The 16,665-nt window shown below is 35.0% G+C and overlaps 1 protein-coding gene across 5 annotated transcripts in view; it reads left to right on the plus strand.

The window, feature by feature from the left end:
- LOC149807708 (ELAV-like protein 3) overlaps nt 1-16,665 on the plus strand; it is a 52,089-nt gene that overhangs the window by 12,671 nt on the left and 22,753 nt on the right. For 2 of the 5 annotated variants that reach the window (XM_089969611.1, XM_089969583.1), the window contains exons 2-4: nt 4,432-4,660; nt 6,958-7,082; nt 12,169-12,322. In XM_089969611.1, coding sequence (XP_089825737.1) covers nt 4,459-4,660; nt 6,958-7,082; nt 12,169-12,322 — 481 coding nt within the window. In that variant the 5' untranslated portion in view covers nt 4,432-4,458. Of the gene's footprint in view, nt 1-4,431; nt 4,661-6,957; nt 7,083-12,168; nt 12,323-12,918; nt 13,073-16,665 lie in introns of all 5 variants that reach the window. The other 3 variants (XM_089969589.1, XM_089969601.1, XM_089969595.1) reach the window with 3 other exon arrangements.

A 16,665-nucleotide genomic window follows, 5' to 3' on the forward strand; every position in this document is an offset into this window, starting at 1 on the left:
TGCTTTTTGCTATTGATCTATCTATCTATATATATATATATATATATATATATATGTGTGTGTGTGTGTGTGTTTTCAAAAACTACTTTTCAGAAACTGACAGTTTTGCAGAAATCATACTGACATGAAGGGCTTTTTTATTCAAATGATGCCAGTCCATCATCTAATATGACTACTGTTAGTAAAGATGGAAAAGATGTGAATAATTTATACCCATTCCCCTCACCCACAAAAACGACAGATTTTGCTGAGATTTTACTAATAACGTTCTAGCTTGAGGGCCTCTCAAATTTATACATGTGAGGCAGCGACGAGTAGCGGTCTTTAATATTAAACAGAGATAATGATATGTTAAAAATATGGATGACTATATAAAGCATCCCCTTGACCCAGATTTCATGGCCAAAGTATATTGTATTTTATCATTAGGCTGATTTGTGCTACATGATTAGTTAGTCTTCGATCTAATTGGTCCTTTCTTGCTAGAAGATTTATGCTTCATAAAATGAATCATTTTTCAGTTTGAAAAAATGCATTAAAAAATGTCATCTTTTGCAGATCTACACAAAAATTCATAATCATCAAAATAAATTTGTTCAAAGCATGTTGTGTCCATCAAGTGTTTTACTTCTTCTGTTTGGTATAAATGTATGGTATATACTCACAGGTCAGATCCAACCACAGACAATGTATATCTCGATCTACTGTTGAATAATGCACCAGCAGATCAGGGTCTGCGTTGTTTGATCTACTTATTGCTCCCAAGGGTGTATATCAGCATTGTCATGTACCTGTAGGTGCATTTACTCAAATAATAATTTTTGTTCAGAAGTTTCATGCTTAAGTCTGTTGAAAGTGGTTATTGGATGCTCTGCACTTGAACTGTTGGAAAAAATATTCCAGATGAAATTTATTGATCACTGTGGACTTTTAGAATGATGGTCAGGTATTAAACTGGGTCAAGAAAATCCTAATAAATAAAGGCTTTTCCCCAACAGTGCAGCTTGTATTGTGATGTCAGTGAACATCATTTACATCTTTAGGTTGACCTTATCCTGAAATGTCAAGTACTTTAACATTGACTTTGCCATCTATATTACATTGGGGCATGTATGTAATGACCTCCCAAAGAATATGGTTGTATGAGGATTGAAATAAAGTGAATAATCACAATTTACAAATATGTGTAATCAAATTCTAAGCAAATCGGTACAGAACTCTTGTATGACCTGTCGGATTTGTACAATAACAATCTGCATACACTCGTATCTGCTTGCACATTATCAATGGTATGCATGCATTAGGGCAGGGCTCTCAAACACGTGGCTGTATCTTGTAGCCCACAAAATGATTGGCATCATAAGAGATAACATAGGTGGTGTGGCCCTCGGGGTGGTTTGTGTTTGAGATGCTAGCATTAGGGTTTGAATGAATACTGTGATATGGCATGTGAAATGCCTATGACACTTAGTTGTGCCTATTAAAAAGGCTTCATCATCTGTGGTCCAGTTTTGAAGGAGTTATTGCCCTTTTTCAATCAATTTAACATCATTTCTAGAATTGAAAATGGGAGGGCGATTCTCTGCATCATTTTGGGAGCTGTGTTAGCTCAATTGGTAGAGCATCTGCCTCAAAATCCAAGGGTCACAGGTCAATTATGCACCAAGGCCACCCATTGGTCAGCTCCTTTTATGTGTCTGTGCAAAAGGCACTTAAAACTCCCATTTCCTCAGCGTGACATAGCTCATGTGTTAAATGTGCTGTTAAAACCAACACACTCTTTACAAAGTGTGAAAAATTGTCTGAAGAAAGAGAATAGGGCTTGAAAGGACAATGCAGTTTTCGTGGATTCAGGTAATATTTTGGGCATGTTCAATGTGATATCTAGCACTGAGGCATCATGCCGCAGACATATAGCATGATGTTCTACCCAGTCATATCCTGACATCAGGTTGACCAGCCCTTATTCTAACCTTTTAATGCTGAGTGCCTAGCAAGGCAGCTGTTAGTACCATTTTTAAAAGATTTTGTTATGATTCTGCCTGGGTTCGAACCTGCAACCTCCTCATCTGACGTGGAAGCTCTAACCACAAGGCCACTGGGAGTGGTCATGATCGATTTAAAATATTGGCTTGAATTCTATAAAATGACCATCAGAACCTTGTAGCCTACATAGCTCAGGAAACTTAAGACATGTTTTGATGTAATTTGATTTGTACATTTTTTCGTAAACCTTTATGTGCCTGTTATAGATGTAGCCTAATAGCTCTATTTTCGGATAGAGCTATGGCCCTTGACAGTTGACATTTTACATAGAATGTTACTTGAAACTGGCACATCTAAAAATCTTTGAACATAATATGATGGAATTCTTTTGAATATTGTTTCATAGAGGCATTTATGGGTTTTCATCTTGTCCATGCCATTCAGATGGAATTTGGTTTAAACATTGTCTCATAGTCCTATATGTATTTTTTATGAGTTTTGTCTCGTCCTCACCATTTTGGACAGAGTTCAATCCTAAGTGGTTAACTTAATAAATTTACATGCATTGTTGCTTGTAACCAGCAAGAGCCAATCAACATGATACAGTTTGGTTTGAACATTGTCTCAGAGAACTAGATGTGCCATTTATGGGTCTTATCTTGTCATCTTCATTTTGGATAGAGTTATGACCCTTGTCAATTAACTTTGAATTTTTGTATTAGATGTTGCTTGTAACTGGCATAGATCAAGAGTTGCTCAAGATATTTTGATGCAGTATGGTATGAAAACTGTTTTATACAATAACATGTCTTTAAAGGGTTGAGTTTAATCCACCTCTTTTTTGGCAGCATTATGCACCGTATTGGACATGATTTGCCTTTACAGCCTGAATCAAGAACCATTATGTACCATATTGGACATGATTTGCCTTTACAGCCTGAATCAAGAACCATTATGTACCATATTGGACATGATTTGCCTTTACAGCCTGAATCAAGAACCATTATGTACCGTATCGGACATGATTTGCCTTTACAGCCTGAATCAAGAACCATTATGCACCGTATTGGACATGATTTGCCTTTACAGCCTGAATCAAGAACCATTATGCACCGTATTGGACATGATTTGCCTTTACAGCCTGAATCAAGAACCATTATGTACCATATTGGACATGATTTGCCTTTACAGCCTGAATCAAGAACCATTTGGCATATTCTGATCAAATTTGACAGGGTTATTGCCCTTGTCTGTCAGTTTCAAATGTTCATGATATAATTAGTACTTGTAGTCCATGCAGCTTAACATGAACATTAATTCATAGACCTGTGTCTTGTCGGCTCTTGCCAATCAGCTTCATCAATGATGCTTGACTCAACAAGACCTTGAAGGTGTTGCATTTCATGCATTCCTCCTCCTTGGGGGAATCATGATCCCTGAATGCCCATCTTTTCTTAACTATGATAAGTGGGACACTTGCAATGTACCCATCAATAATAGCTCTTGGTTATTAAATGATCATGGTTCTTATACAACTTCCCATTGACATCAGTAAAAGTTAAAACTGTACAGGATGTCTTGTATTCCCCAGAAAACAACAATCATGCACCTTTTTGTTGGTTGAAAGTTGACTGTTTTTGCCTGAAATATTATAAAGTACTGATAAATTCTACAGGTAATGGAAGTATAGAGGACAGAGTTGGAGTGAAAATAGCGAAACCAACGTAACCTCAGTGTTTTATCAGCATGCATTACTCATAATGGAGAGCAGCTAGGTTGAGGTGCATCAAGTAAATTGCAAATATTTGCATCGGTACTGAAAACTTAAAATGCAAACTTAGTGGCCAGCTGCTTCTGAAGAAGGTAGGTGGGGTGAGATACTATACATTGTTTTTGAAGACATGTTTAAACTGAAGTTGGGACTTTCTAATAGACAGATGAAAATTGAGGAGCATATAGCTGGTGTAAAAGGAAGTTGCTGTTATAACGTGAATCTGTACAAGACTTTTCACAAAGAAATGTTTGTGGACATGGGAGGGGGGCAGATAGAGCTCTCATGTGCTCATTTTATAAGCACTTTTTAGGTTGGCTTTTTTCTTCTTTTCATGCTAAGTTTTTGTTTTGAATACATTTTTTTTATATTTAAAAAAAACCCGCAGTAAATCATAATCCTTGTGTATCTAGAATGCAATTGTCTCTACTTCACCAAACTTCAGCCCTGTTGGGATCTTGCTACTTCCTCAAATCTCAGTCCCTGTTGGGATCTTTCTACTTACTTAAACATGTCATTGCTGGGACTTGCTGCATCCTCAAACCCAAGTCCCTGTTGGGATCTTGTTACTTCCTCAGACTTCAATCCCTGTTGGAATCTTGCTACTTCTTCAAACCTCTGTCCCTGTGGGGACTTACATTAGCATTATAATGGGTCTAGCACTCTTGTTTCAGATCACACAACCCATAGAGTTGACCCCTATGGATCCGTCGGTACTGCAGCTGCAAAATGGGGGTACCACATCACCATCATCTACTGCATCGCAGACTGATGTGGAAACCAGTAAAACCAATCTCATTGTCAACTACCTTCCACAAACCATGACACAGGATGAGATTAAAGCATTGTTTGCTAGTATAGGAGAGGTAGAAAGCTGCAAACTCATTAGGGATAAGCCAACAGGTAAGTTGATTACGAATTTTTCAAGCGGTCCTCTGTGACTGAAAATAGACCCCAGTGCCATTGTAAATGGGTGTTGACTACAATTTAAAATATTTTAAAAGTATGCTGACTTCCTAATTCAACAGTTTATTCATGAAATTTCTTCCAGTTAAGACTTTCTCCAAAATAATGAACCCAGACCCACTCCCATTTAAAAAAAAAAATCACTGATAATGTTATATTTATGTTTTACACGAGACCTTTTCTGATATTACATCTTTTTTTTTCTTCAAAACTTTAGTTAATAGTTTATTTTTTCTTTGCATGGTATCACTGAATCAAAGACATCATGGCTCCAAAATTTCACTTTTCTTTCAGCTGTTTAAACCTCATGCTCCTCCAAGTTTATCCTCTACAGTTTGGCTAAAAAAAAAGTTGAACAAAGTATTTGCAACAAATTATAACACCTGTTACCCCAGATGACACCCTGCACTTCTTGACCTCAAGTTGTAGGGTAGTTTCTCCTTGAAATGTAACTAAATTTAGAAGTGCCAACTCAGTGTCTCGTGTAGATTTCTGTCTTGGCAGATGATTGGCAGGGGACATCTGTTACATTGTGTCTAGTAAAGGTACATGAATGGCTAAGACACTGATTTTTAACTACAAAATTACCAAACACTCCCAGACTTGACTAGTTGATTTCCATACAAGGATCCAACCATTTATTTTCCAAGGGGTGGGGCCACAGGACTGTAATATCCAGTAGGCACTGTGCCTAGGGCCCATGCAAATTTGTTTTAAGAATTCTTTTAATTGCCTTTGTATGATGTAAACTGTAGCAAAGATCTCTTTATGTTAATGGTCATATTACTGAAAAGTATATACACAAAGAGGTAAAAGTCATTTCAGAAATGCATCCACGAAAAGGCCTAGGAAATGGAAGTGCCTAGTGTGTACAATGACCTTAATCTAGCCCCCAAATAACTTTAAAATTTATGCTTGTGCTTTTACATATAATGCAAAAAGAACTGAAAATATTGCGATAAAAGAGGGAAAAATACTATTTGCAGAAAAACTCTTGGTTTTGCCACCCTTTCAGTTAAATAGCCACATCCCTAACATATACAAAAGAAAGAAAGGTACTCCTATAGGTGAACAAGGAACTAGTCGAGTAGTTTTTAAAATTAATCCGGATGTTCTCAGTTTTCAAATTTAGTCATTTGCAAGGCATAATGTATTAGCTTAGTTGGTAGAGCATCTGTTTTGTAATCCAAGGGTTGTGGGTTAGATATCTACTAAAGTCAGTTGCCTTGGTGTGTCCATGGAAAAGTCACTTAGCTCCTATTTTATGGGCATATTTTGTAATCCAAGGGTTGTGGGTTAGATATCTACTAAAGTCAGTTGCCTTGGTGTGTCCATGGAAAAGTCACTTAGCTCCTATTTTATGGGCATAATATATCCAATAATTAATACCAGCAAAATCAATGCAGAAACAAGACCATGTGCATATGATTTGTTTGGAGTTGTACTATTTGAGAGATACCCCAGGTAGCTGATGGCCTTAAGCTCTCGCCTTTACTGATCACTGCCTTCTTGCCTCTGTGCATGTGGATTTGAGTCAGGGGTATGTGAGAAAGATTGCCAGTAACTTTCTTTTGATGGGTGGTTCTTCAAGACATTGTATGGGTTGTTCCTCAACCAGTTATTCTGGCTGCCATGTATAGTCTATCTAGTGTTGAAAAATGGCATTAAGCCCACAGCAGCAATATTAATACATGAGAGAACGTGTACTCAGACAGAGCCGTACTATGAGACACCCTGAACCATGGTCACCAAGTTGTTCAATACATTCATGAAGGCAAGATAAACATTTCTTTATGAATTGGGCTCCATCTCAGAGTTCATTTTGTGGAGTTCACAAAATACCCCATATACCTTTTTTTTAAAACCCAATTTCTTATTACTAGAGAGTAAAATACCCAATATTTTTACTTCTGATCAAAACTGATAAAGGAACCATTATTGACTATTTGTTGACTTGCCTCTCTTGCACTACCCTTCTGTGAGAAAGTTCTATGTTGAGCACTGGTAGTAACAATTAATAATTAAACATGATAATAACTTATTATTCCTATTAATATTCTGTTATTACTTTTCACAGCATTAAAAAAAAATGCTTTAGTGAATTTTGGTGAGTTCAATAAATGTAGCATATGTGTAACACTAAGTTGGCTCAATTGCAATATGCATATTAAATTACTGATACCACTGCATGAATAAATTTTGTTGTAAATTTTTTTCAATTTTGTAATTTACAGTATCTGCCTCGACAATTTCAGGTCAAAGCCTTGGCTATGGCTTTGTCAACTACAAGCATCCACATGATGCCGACAAGGCCATCGCTACACTTAATGGTCTACGGTTACAGAATAAAACCATTAAGGTATGTACCCACTGTACCTTGTTATGCTTCCATTAGATGTACGTGTACATAATCTTAATCAATACTAATTCCATTCCTTAAATTCATTTTGCTCAGATCAATTTCTTAATTTCTTTTACCATCTTAGTTTGTTTCTTGAATGTTCACGTTAAGATTATTTTATAGAGCAACTTGCATTGAACATATTATTTGAAGCTTGTTTAACTGGCCTTCTATGTTTGGGATTATGGGTATTTTGATATTCTTGTCAAATTCTAGAATGTAAATGTAAGCAGTGAATTAATTGATTTCATTTGTGCATTGATTCCATTTTTATTTCAGAGTGATTTTTCTCCAGGTTTATGGGCTACATTATTAGATTTTAACTTTGATTTTTTAATATTATTTTTTTTCCTTCATTGTTCAGTTCTTATCATCATCAGCATTCTTTCAAAGATAGGTAAATGTTTTGAATTTAAAAACTGGTTCCATTAAAGAAATGTCATATGTCAGTCGAATTGTATCAAGAGATGCTAAAAATGAACAGATTTGCTAACCTCTGTTTGTTCCCTCATATAAATTTTAACAGTGAGGTGTATTTTCCCATCTCCAGTCTCCAATATACACTGTAATTCAGTGTCCTTAATATTGAGGGAGCCCAAGAACCCCCTAATGATGGTGGTAGGGAGACCCCAACTTGATGGTTTGTACCAAGAAGTTGTATAATGTTCCTTTTCTTCCAAAGTACAGGGAAATACAAAAATAGCATTTAATCAAGAATAAAAAATATCTGTTCCCATATCAGCTGGAAATTTTATCTAGGCTTAAGTTTTAAACTACATTAACCCAACAACTTCAAGATTTGAATAAAAATCATTAGAACCAAATTCCTCTATTATAAGCACAAATGAGTTGATTCTGATTCTGTTTTAATCTGGTCAAACATAGTGGGAATAACATTTCCAGATTACATAGGTTTCATCAGACAGTGTAAGAGAAGTTATTAAAGATAAAACATGTTAAATTCCCAACCCATGTTGAAAAAAATGGGTTATAATTCACTAGCTTTGTGCTTAAAACTTAATTCCTCAGCGTGAAAAAACATTTGATTCCCCAGAGTAGGAGAAGCCTGCTGTTATTTATCAGATTAGTCTGAATAAATTTTAAGGCTTAAACGCTATTAGTACTACTGTATTTTAAAGGCAGCACTGATTGAAAAAATCTGAAATTTCATAGAACTTTATTACCTCGCAGATTTTGCAGTGTACTTGATACAGGGAGCCACAGTGGCTCCAGGGTTAGCAATGCTGGATTTAACAATAGAAAGGTACAGGTTTGTGTTTTTATTCAAGAAAACTTTTAAAGAACCCAGTAGTTTGAAGAAAATTGCTTCTCCTTTGTAATGTTATCTTTCCATATAATGATATTAACCATCATATTTCACAGTTCATTAGTATTTTCAATTTAAGAGCAAGAGCCCTAGAGTAATTTCCTTATCTATCCATTTATCTCTGGCTTGGCAACATGTCTTTTCCATCAAGTGAGAAAAGAAAAAAAAAACCACTTTGATCTTCAGTGTACAATGTAGATTGATTACCACCTTTTGGGGGTGAGGTGGGTTGATGGTTAAACCAATTACACAGTTCTTGCACAACAAAGCAAATGCTCTGGTCTCTTTTTTTTAATGAATCAGTACTTTAGTTTTCATACATGCCATTATGTAATAATTCATCACATGATACGTTCATTTTTAAGAATGAAATTCAAAATGGCTGTCCCTGGAAAACAACCTAGCTCCATGAAAAAAAGCATAGGATGCAATTACTGTCCATCCATTCACACTTCTTGTAACTAGCATACCTTTGCCATTTGCTAGTGTAGTGTGGTTATTGCTGTAATCTAAACACGCTTTTTAAAGGTTTCATATCTTCAGGTCAAGTTTGTACATGGTTATTGCCCTCTTCGATCAATGTCAACCAGCATATCTCGGGAACCATATGTATTCTGATGCAATTTGATGTATACATTTTCTCTTAAATTAGATGCCATTTTGATATTTGAATTGCCTGTTACTTGTTGTGCCTTTTAAAGATTTCACCTTTTCAGGTCCTGTTTGGATAGAGTCAATGCCCCTTTTCTATTACATTTCCACTGGAACAGGTCCTTATAACCAGCATAACTCAGAAACTGTTAATACTCTGATGCAAAAATGTATGCATATATTGTCACATAACCCTAGATTTACCTTTCATGGATTTTTGTCTCAGGTCCATTTTGATAGGATTATTTCCCTTGATAGTTGACCTCGCAGTTTGAAATGCAATGTGTCATGTAATCAGCACAAATCTGCAACCCTTGGATATAACTGAACGTCATTTGGTGGATTAATTGCAAGTTACAGCAGTTATTTTGCATTTCAGTCAAATTTGGCATGTAGCTTCATAAAGTTGAAGTCTTGAATGAGTTTAATATCAAGTATTCCACATTATCATTTAGAGGAGTTATGGACCCATACTGCCCTTTCTCCAAACTTTGCTGTATGCTGAATAACTATGCTAAGGAATATTACATTTCAGCTATAGTTAATGTGCACCTTTTTGCGGGAAAGGCATTAAATTAATTGTATTTCTTTCATTACATGCCATCATTTTAAAGAGTTGTGGCCTCTGATTGTTCAGGCCAGACTGGTGTACCAGCAGAAGTTCGCCCATTTAAGGCCCCTTTGAGCAAATTGTAGTATGAGGGACACTTTGTGATGTACCTATTGCTACTAGCTCAAGTTCTTTAACATGTTCAGACTTTCTTAATTACTTTGTTTTATCAAGACTTCTTTGCACTTGGCTTTTCTTTTTTTTTTTTTAAACCAGACTAATAATTTTCTCTTTTTTTTCTCTTTAAAAACAAACTAAAGGATTGATTTTTTTTTTTACAACTACTGTTTGTCATACTGATACAGATGTAGGCTTTACATGCCATTTTAGTAAAAGTGTTATTATTTAAAACAGTTATTTGCTTAAACTCTTATATTTGTTCTGCATGAGATAATCAATTCTTCATTATTAGTTCTACCACACACCCTCTTACTGTGTCATTCAGCTTAAAATTTGAGTCATGTTTTGGCAAGTATTTTGAATGTGTGGCAAAAGGACTGGAATTTGAACCAAAATGAACATCATTTGGAAAGAAGATACAGTGAAACAAGTGTATAAGACAGGGTTGTTTTCTTTTTCATAGGCAAGACTCATTCAAATTTAGGACTTCCCATGATGCATTTTTCATCAGTATTTTTAATGCATGCATTTTTGTACAATCACATTTGGTGATTTAACATTCTGATAAAATTAAAAGCAGGCAAATCTAGCAAGAGAATATGTGCATACTCCACTCCCTCGATAACTCGTGCCGATAACTCACGAACCTGCTTATAACACGGGTCAAGCATGGATCCCATTTTTTAAAACTAGAACATACCTCCAAAAATTGATCCTTATTTTTGTTGAACTTGAAGAAAATTGCGATCAAATTTAGTAACAGAAACTTTGATATATCTCTCGTTTTATCGTAAAAAAAAACGGTAGATAGAGCCTGGAAATTGTGGTCATCATTATGAAATAATAAATTTAAAAATAAGTCATACTTAAGTAATTTTTTACGTTTATTTTCTTCTCCAGACGTCATTCCTAGTACACAGCAATTAACCATATGTAAGGAAATTTTGATTAATGAAAATATCACTTAGGCTGAGTGGAGGCAGTACTTTAATAAATAAATAGAAATTTATTTTTTTTAAAAATTGGCTGAAATATGTGTTCTACTTCTATCTTTTAGTTTTAAGCGTAATCATCATAAATCCAATATGTCCTGTTGTAATTAAATGTAAAATTTGTCAATATACAGTAACAGCTATGTCTGCTAGCGTTTGTTTGATTACCTCATTATGTGCTGACTGTGTTTTGATAATTGAATTGCAGAAGTATTTGTTGTATTGTTGCACTGAATTAAAAGCTGGCCAATTTTGTATTAGCACATTAATGATGTCTTTAATCAAATAAAGGAGTAGATATAAAAGAAATGTTAGAAGGCATGAAAATCCTACAAACTTAAAATCTAGTGGTCCCGGTCATATGTCAGGTGAACTCACTTTATTTGATCACTCAAACACTGTTATAAGTGTTATTTTGTATGTAACATAAACTACCTTAAATTAACTGACTCGTTGGTAACTGTAATAAAAGGTAGTAAGGCAGCCAAGCGAAATGAATGTTTGGTAAAAGAAAGAGCTTGGTTTGACAGATACGGTCCATTGTGGGCAAGCGAGTTTCAGATAATTCTTGAACTTGCACTTGCGAATTTTTTCAGTTTAGGACATCCCTAACTTGTGCCCTCATTTATAGTGCAGTCTATGTTTGTGGACCCTGTTGTGCACGTGTTATCAATGGAGAGGTGCACTTAAAATCTGTGAAAAAGTTCAGTCTTGACCTTGTTATTCAGTAATGTCCTTTATATTCATTGGAATATATATTTTTGACTAATGTGTGTCCTTTGTCCGTGTTAGGCTTCCTTTATATAAGAATTATAGCCATTTTCATGGGGCATGGGTGTCCTTAATGGAAGGTATTCTTTATATAGAAGCCTCATGTAAACCAAGCTGAATGCCACTGATCTTTTGTTTATAAATACCTAACAGAAAAAGAACAATTGATTGAAGATTTTTAGTGAATCCTGGCTTTTCCTGAGAACATATGGAAAGCAAAAAATTTAAATTGACATGGTTTGGGTTTACTCTGTATTAAAAAGTGTACACTCACGGTGCATGAATGTCTTTCATAGGCATTTTAAAAATATTGTAAAAATATATATATGATTAGGCACTATTAGGACTGCATCAAACTAACTGAAGTTAATTTTATTTATTTTTGGCTGTTTTCCTCCCCTTGATCACAAGTATACTTTATTCAGTTAACACTCTGGTTTACTTTGTTCAAGCTTGTTAATTAAAGATCTGTTCATTTTTCAGAAGTAGGTTCCATTGGTAACCAGTTTTGTTTAGTTCTTTTTTATTTCTTGTTTTTTTTTTGTATAGATGCATACTGTTTGTTAATTTCAGGTTTCCCTGGCCCGACCTAGCTGTGAAAACATTAAAGGGGCTAATTTGTACATAAGTGGTTTGCCAAAGTCTTTGACACAATTGGACTTGGAAAAAATATTTTCCCAGTGTGGAACAATCATTACATCAAGAATTCTTTATGACCAAATTACAGGTATATACAAAATAATAATAACTGTACCATAGATCTTCAAACCCTCTCTAGCCAGGGAAAGTTGCCATCTTTTTCAATTTACTGTGGATGATTTCTTCAGCAACCTGCCAATGTCTTGCATCTTATGCCCAATTTCTAAAGCCTATTGCAGAAATTTGTCGAGAGTTCTGTAGAGTGGACCCTATGCCAACTGTTTTCAGTGTGAGATGCAACAGTTATTAACCAAAATTGCAGAATAAATTATTGGATTATTTGTGGAACTCTGCATGATTGACATTATTTTTTAAGAACTGAACTGGGAATTTGACCAGGCTGTCCTTTTTTCTTTTGAAAAAAAAATCACAAGTCTAGCAGGTAATTCTCAATTCCACCCACCCACCCAATCCCAACGCTTCTCAGGCAATCCAGCAAGGCAGTGAAAAGGCATTTCATTTTGGCAATTCAAGTAAAGTACACCAAAAAATTTGAAGATGCCTATTTTCTCCTGCTGCAGAGGGTACATGATCTTAATATAGCCCTAATACAATAATAGCCATGCTTCCAGCATCATTGCCCAGATATTTGTGATTATCAATGCCCTGTACCATATTTTCTAGGTGTCTTATGCAAGACCCAGTAGTGAGGGTATTAAAGGCGCTAACTTGTATATTTGTGGGTTACCCAAGTCTATGACCCAGCAAGATTTAGAGAGGTATTTCTCCACGTGCGGACGGATTATTACCTCTAGAATTCTGTACGATAACAATACAGGTTAGCCAATGAAGTTCAGTGTCCAGTATTAAGAGCCTGACCATTCATTGTTTCACACTGGCTTCCTCTTTCATTGAAGCCAGTTTTATATAACACATGCATGCTTTGAGTATGTTTACATTTGATTCTAACATTTAAATTGTTTCTAAATGCAGGGCTGATTATATCTTTAATTTTGTTTTTATCTTCTTTTTAATTTTGTGTTGATTTTGCAAAACTTATTTGGCTTTCATCAGTGTTTATTTGTTTAGTACATGATTAACATTTCTAACATCATTCACACAGCTTTATGTGCATGTATTGCTTGCCTTTACTCCAGGGAAACTGTGGATACAGACTGCTATGTTGGAATAAGTCCCACATAGGCTATCATATTTACCCCAGGCTGAAGCTGATTACTTTTCAGTGAGTGATGTAAAGTGAAAATCAATATTCTGGCATGAATTGACAACCAGATGAATTTATTTATGACAGTTACATCAATTGTGGGGAAAAAGAACATCATCCACGAAATTAATTGTTAAATATATTTTTATATAATGTTTTTATAACCCTGTGTGGGTTTGGAAATGTAGAAAGGGCCTGTTGCATGTTCCTGTATATCATAAGAGGCAATTGATGTAAGCAGGAGCCAAAGTAGCTCATTGGTTACCATGCTCTACTCTGATAAATAGGGGTGGGGTGGGGTGGGGAACTTTGCATTCCTATTATGAGATCAACCTAGATCACAGCTTTTTGTGGTGTGTCCTTTGGCAATACACTTTATTCTTCCCATTGCCTAAGGACTTAGTAACCTGAATATGTTGCTTTGTGGTTAAACCCCAAACAAAACATGATTCCTAAAAAAGGGTTGAGTAATATTGTGCAGACGAGTAACTTTGATCACATTAATAAATCTAATTTACCATTGGCATTTAATATGAACTAATGGCACCAGTCTGAATGGTTTTGTTGCACACTTGGACATTATCCACTTTTGTCTACCAGTAATCTATTTATTTTGAAGGGCTTTCATGGTCAAAAATTTAAAATGCAGTGAGAAGGTATATTTGGTGCAATGTGAAGCCATTCATGACCTTATTAACAGCAGCCACTGCCAGTCCTGTATCCAAATTCATGCAGGCATAACCAGGTCACAATTAGTGCTCAAGAACTGTTTACAATGTTTATTTTATTTGTTATATTTCTAATATCGAATATTTGTTAAATAGATTTTCAATTATTATGATCAATTTATCCAAATGGTAAAATTTTTATTGGTAAATTAGTTCACTCGTTTGGTGCTGGGGGGGGGGGGGATAGTACAAATTATACATTTATTTCCATCATGTACGCCTTCCAATATAAAATTTTAATTTAAAATACATAATTTGGTTATAATTTTGATATTGCCATCTGGTGAAATTAAAGTGGGAAATGAAAGTAGAATCTATTACACTTACATGAATGTATATTTTTGTTTTACTTCTTTGCTGCCCCATAGAATTCAACAAATATTGATGAATGAACTCATAACTACAAAATTCTTGTGTACTTTTTACATGTGATACTCAAAACTGGCTTTATTTAAGTAGTTGTGGAACAAAAATTGAAATGAGAGTTATGACTGTCATTTGATTTCTGCATAACTTTTACTTTCCAAGTAATTTATTGTCCCTTAATTTTTCACACAATCACTTGGTTTCTTGCAAACTTTTAGAAATAATAAAAATGACCAGAAATTGAAATGCAGCATGTATGACATTTTGGTCTTTGGAAGATTTTCATTTTTTCGTGTAATATTTGCAGTAAGTTAGGTCCACTTGCAAGGAAACATTGACCTGGGTGCTTCAGCAGATCAGGGTCTATGTTTGACTGATTACTCCTAATATACTACATGGACTCAGATATGCTGACACAATATGCAACAGCAAATTTTTGCACTCTGCGTATGGTCCAATTTTTAAACAAACAAATACAACATGGTCTTTCCTTAAGGTAGGGGTGAGGTTTAACAACCTGCACTTTAAAGACAATCTCTTGCAAAGTATTAGACTGTTTGACATAGGAACAATTGATATTTATACGTAGCTAAGGTTAGCGCTGTCCAGAATAACTGAAAAATGAATGGGTGGGTTGGTGGGTGTGCATTTTCTTGCATACCCATTTGTTAAATATTGACCCTAAGAGAGGGCAGGGGAAAAGTCAGAGAATCCTCACTTTTTGGAATATTCAAAAATAGTCTATTATATTTTATCCAGTGACCACTGTTTTATTTATATTAATACATGTATACCCATATCTTAGTTTTCATGTTCTGGAAGTTTGTACCCTCGCTCATTGAAATTTTAATATGAACAAAAATTCCAAGTTAGCTTTTCATAAGAAACTGAGCTAAGTGCTATTTGCTGCACTATGTTTAATGATGACCAGTGGCATAGTAACTGCCCAAGCAACCCCTGCAATGGGGGAGGGGCAACATTTTCACTAAGTACAAATTTTTTTTGGTACTGTTAGGAATGTGCCTTGAATGGGGGGTGGGGTGAGCAGAATTTACTGCTATGTCACAGACAGAGACTGGTACAGAATATTTGTACTGATTTATTAGCTGAGCCCAGCTGTATACCTCCCACGACAATCCCAGGCAGTAGGTACATACATTTGTTGAAATATTGGGTTATAGGTGTATCATGGTGTATCATGGAATATTGCTTCCTAACATAAGAATTTGGTAACATTATTAAGGTTGTGTTTTGTAATCATGTATGGACATATCATTGGAGAAATATGGTAAATTCATTTGTTGCATATGTTTGAAGTGGAAAACACGTGTGTGTCTGTCATGTGACATATATGGTCGGGGAAAATTTGCCAGTAGTTTTGAAGAAGTTGGAGAATATTTGTTGTAATAACCCCAAATAAATGGCTTTGGGGAAATGTAACCTGTTACTGATTATTCATAAATAGATACCCCGCTAAATTTGAAACTGAACAAATTTGTACAGGTTGAATATCGTAGATTCTTTTTATCAAATACACAAAAAAAAGTATATATTGAATAGTGGATTTTTGCATATGATTTAATCATTGAGATCACATCAGTTTCCACAACAGAAAACCTGCAGTGTTGATTTACAGCAGGTCAAAAATATATAAATCCCTGTTGGTCTCGTGTACTTTTTGTTAACTTGGTCATTTTCTTTCAGTTGACAGTTAAATAAAACTATTGGGTGGGGCAGCATTATTTAATAAGAGACATATGTTGCAACCATGTCATTTTATGTCCCGGCTCACATATACCCCTTTGGTAACAAGTTATTTCATATTGATGATGCTTTTGTGTAGCAATCTTATCATTTCCAGCTCAATAGTATACAGTAATTTTGAAAAATTTTTAAGTGGCTCATGCAAGATGAAAATCTTGCATTGTTTCTTTTTTTTAAAAAATAACAAAAAAAACAATGTTCTTGATAGATCCTGATCTTTCAGTGCATTATCTGACGGCAGTCTGTGTTGTCTACAATCGGACTTGAGTTATAAGCGAATATACATGGTATATTTAGGTGTGTGTATTGCATAATTGGTTCTCATGAACTATGAACTAAAAGAAATAA

The sequence above is a fragment of the Sinohyriopsis cumingii genome, chromosome 1, assembly GCF_028554795.1.
Source record: "Sinohyriopsis cumingii isolate HCF-2022 chromosome 1, ASM2855479v2, whole genome shotgun sequence".
In the NCBI taxonomy this organism is placed as follows: Eukaryota; Metazoa; Mollusca; class Bivalvia; order Unionida; family Unionidae; genus Sinohyriopsis; species Sinohyriopsis cumingii.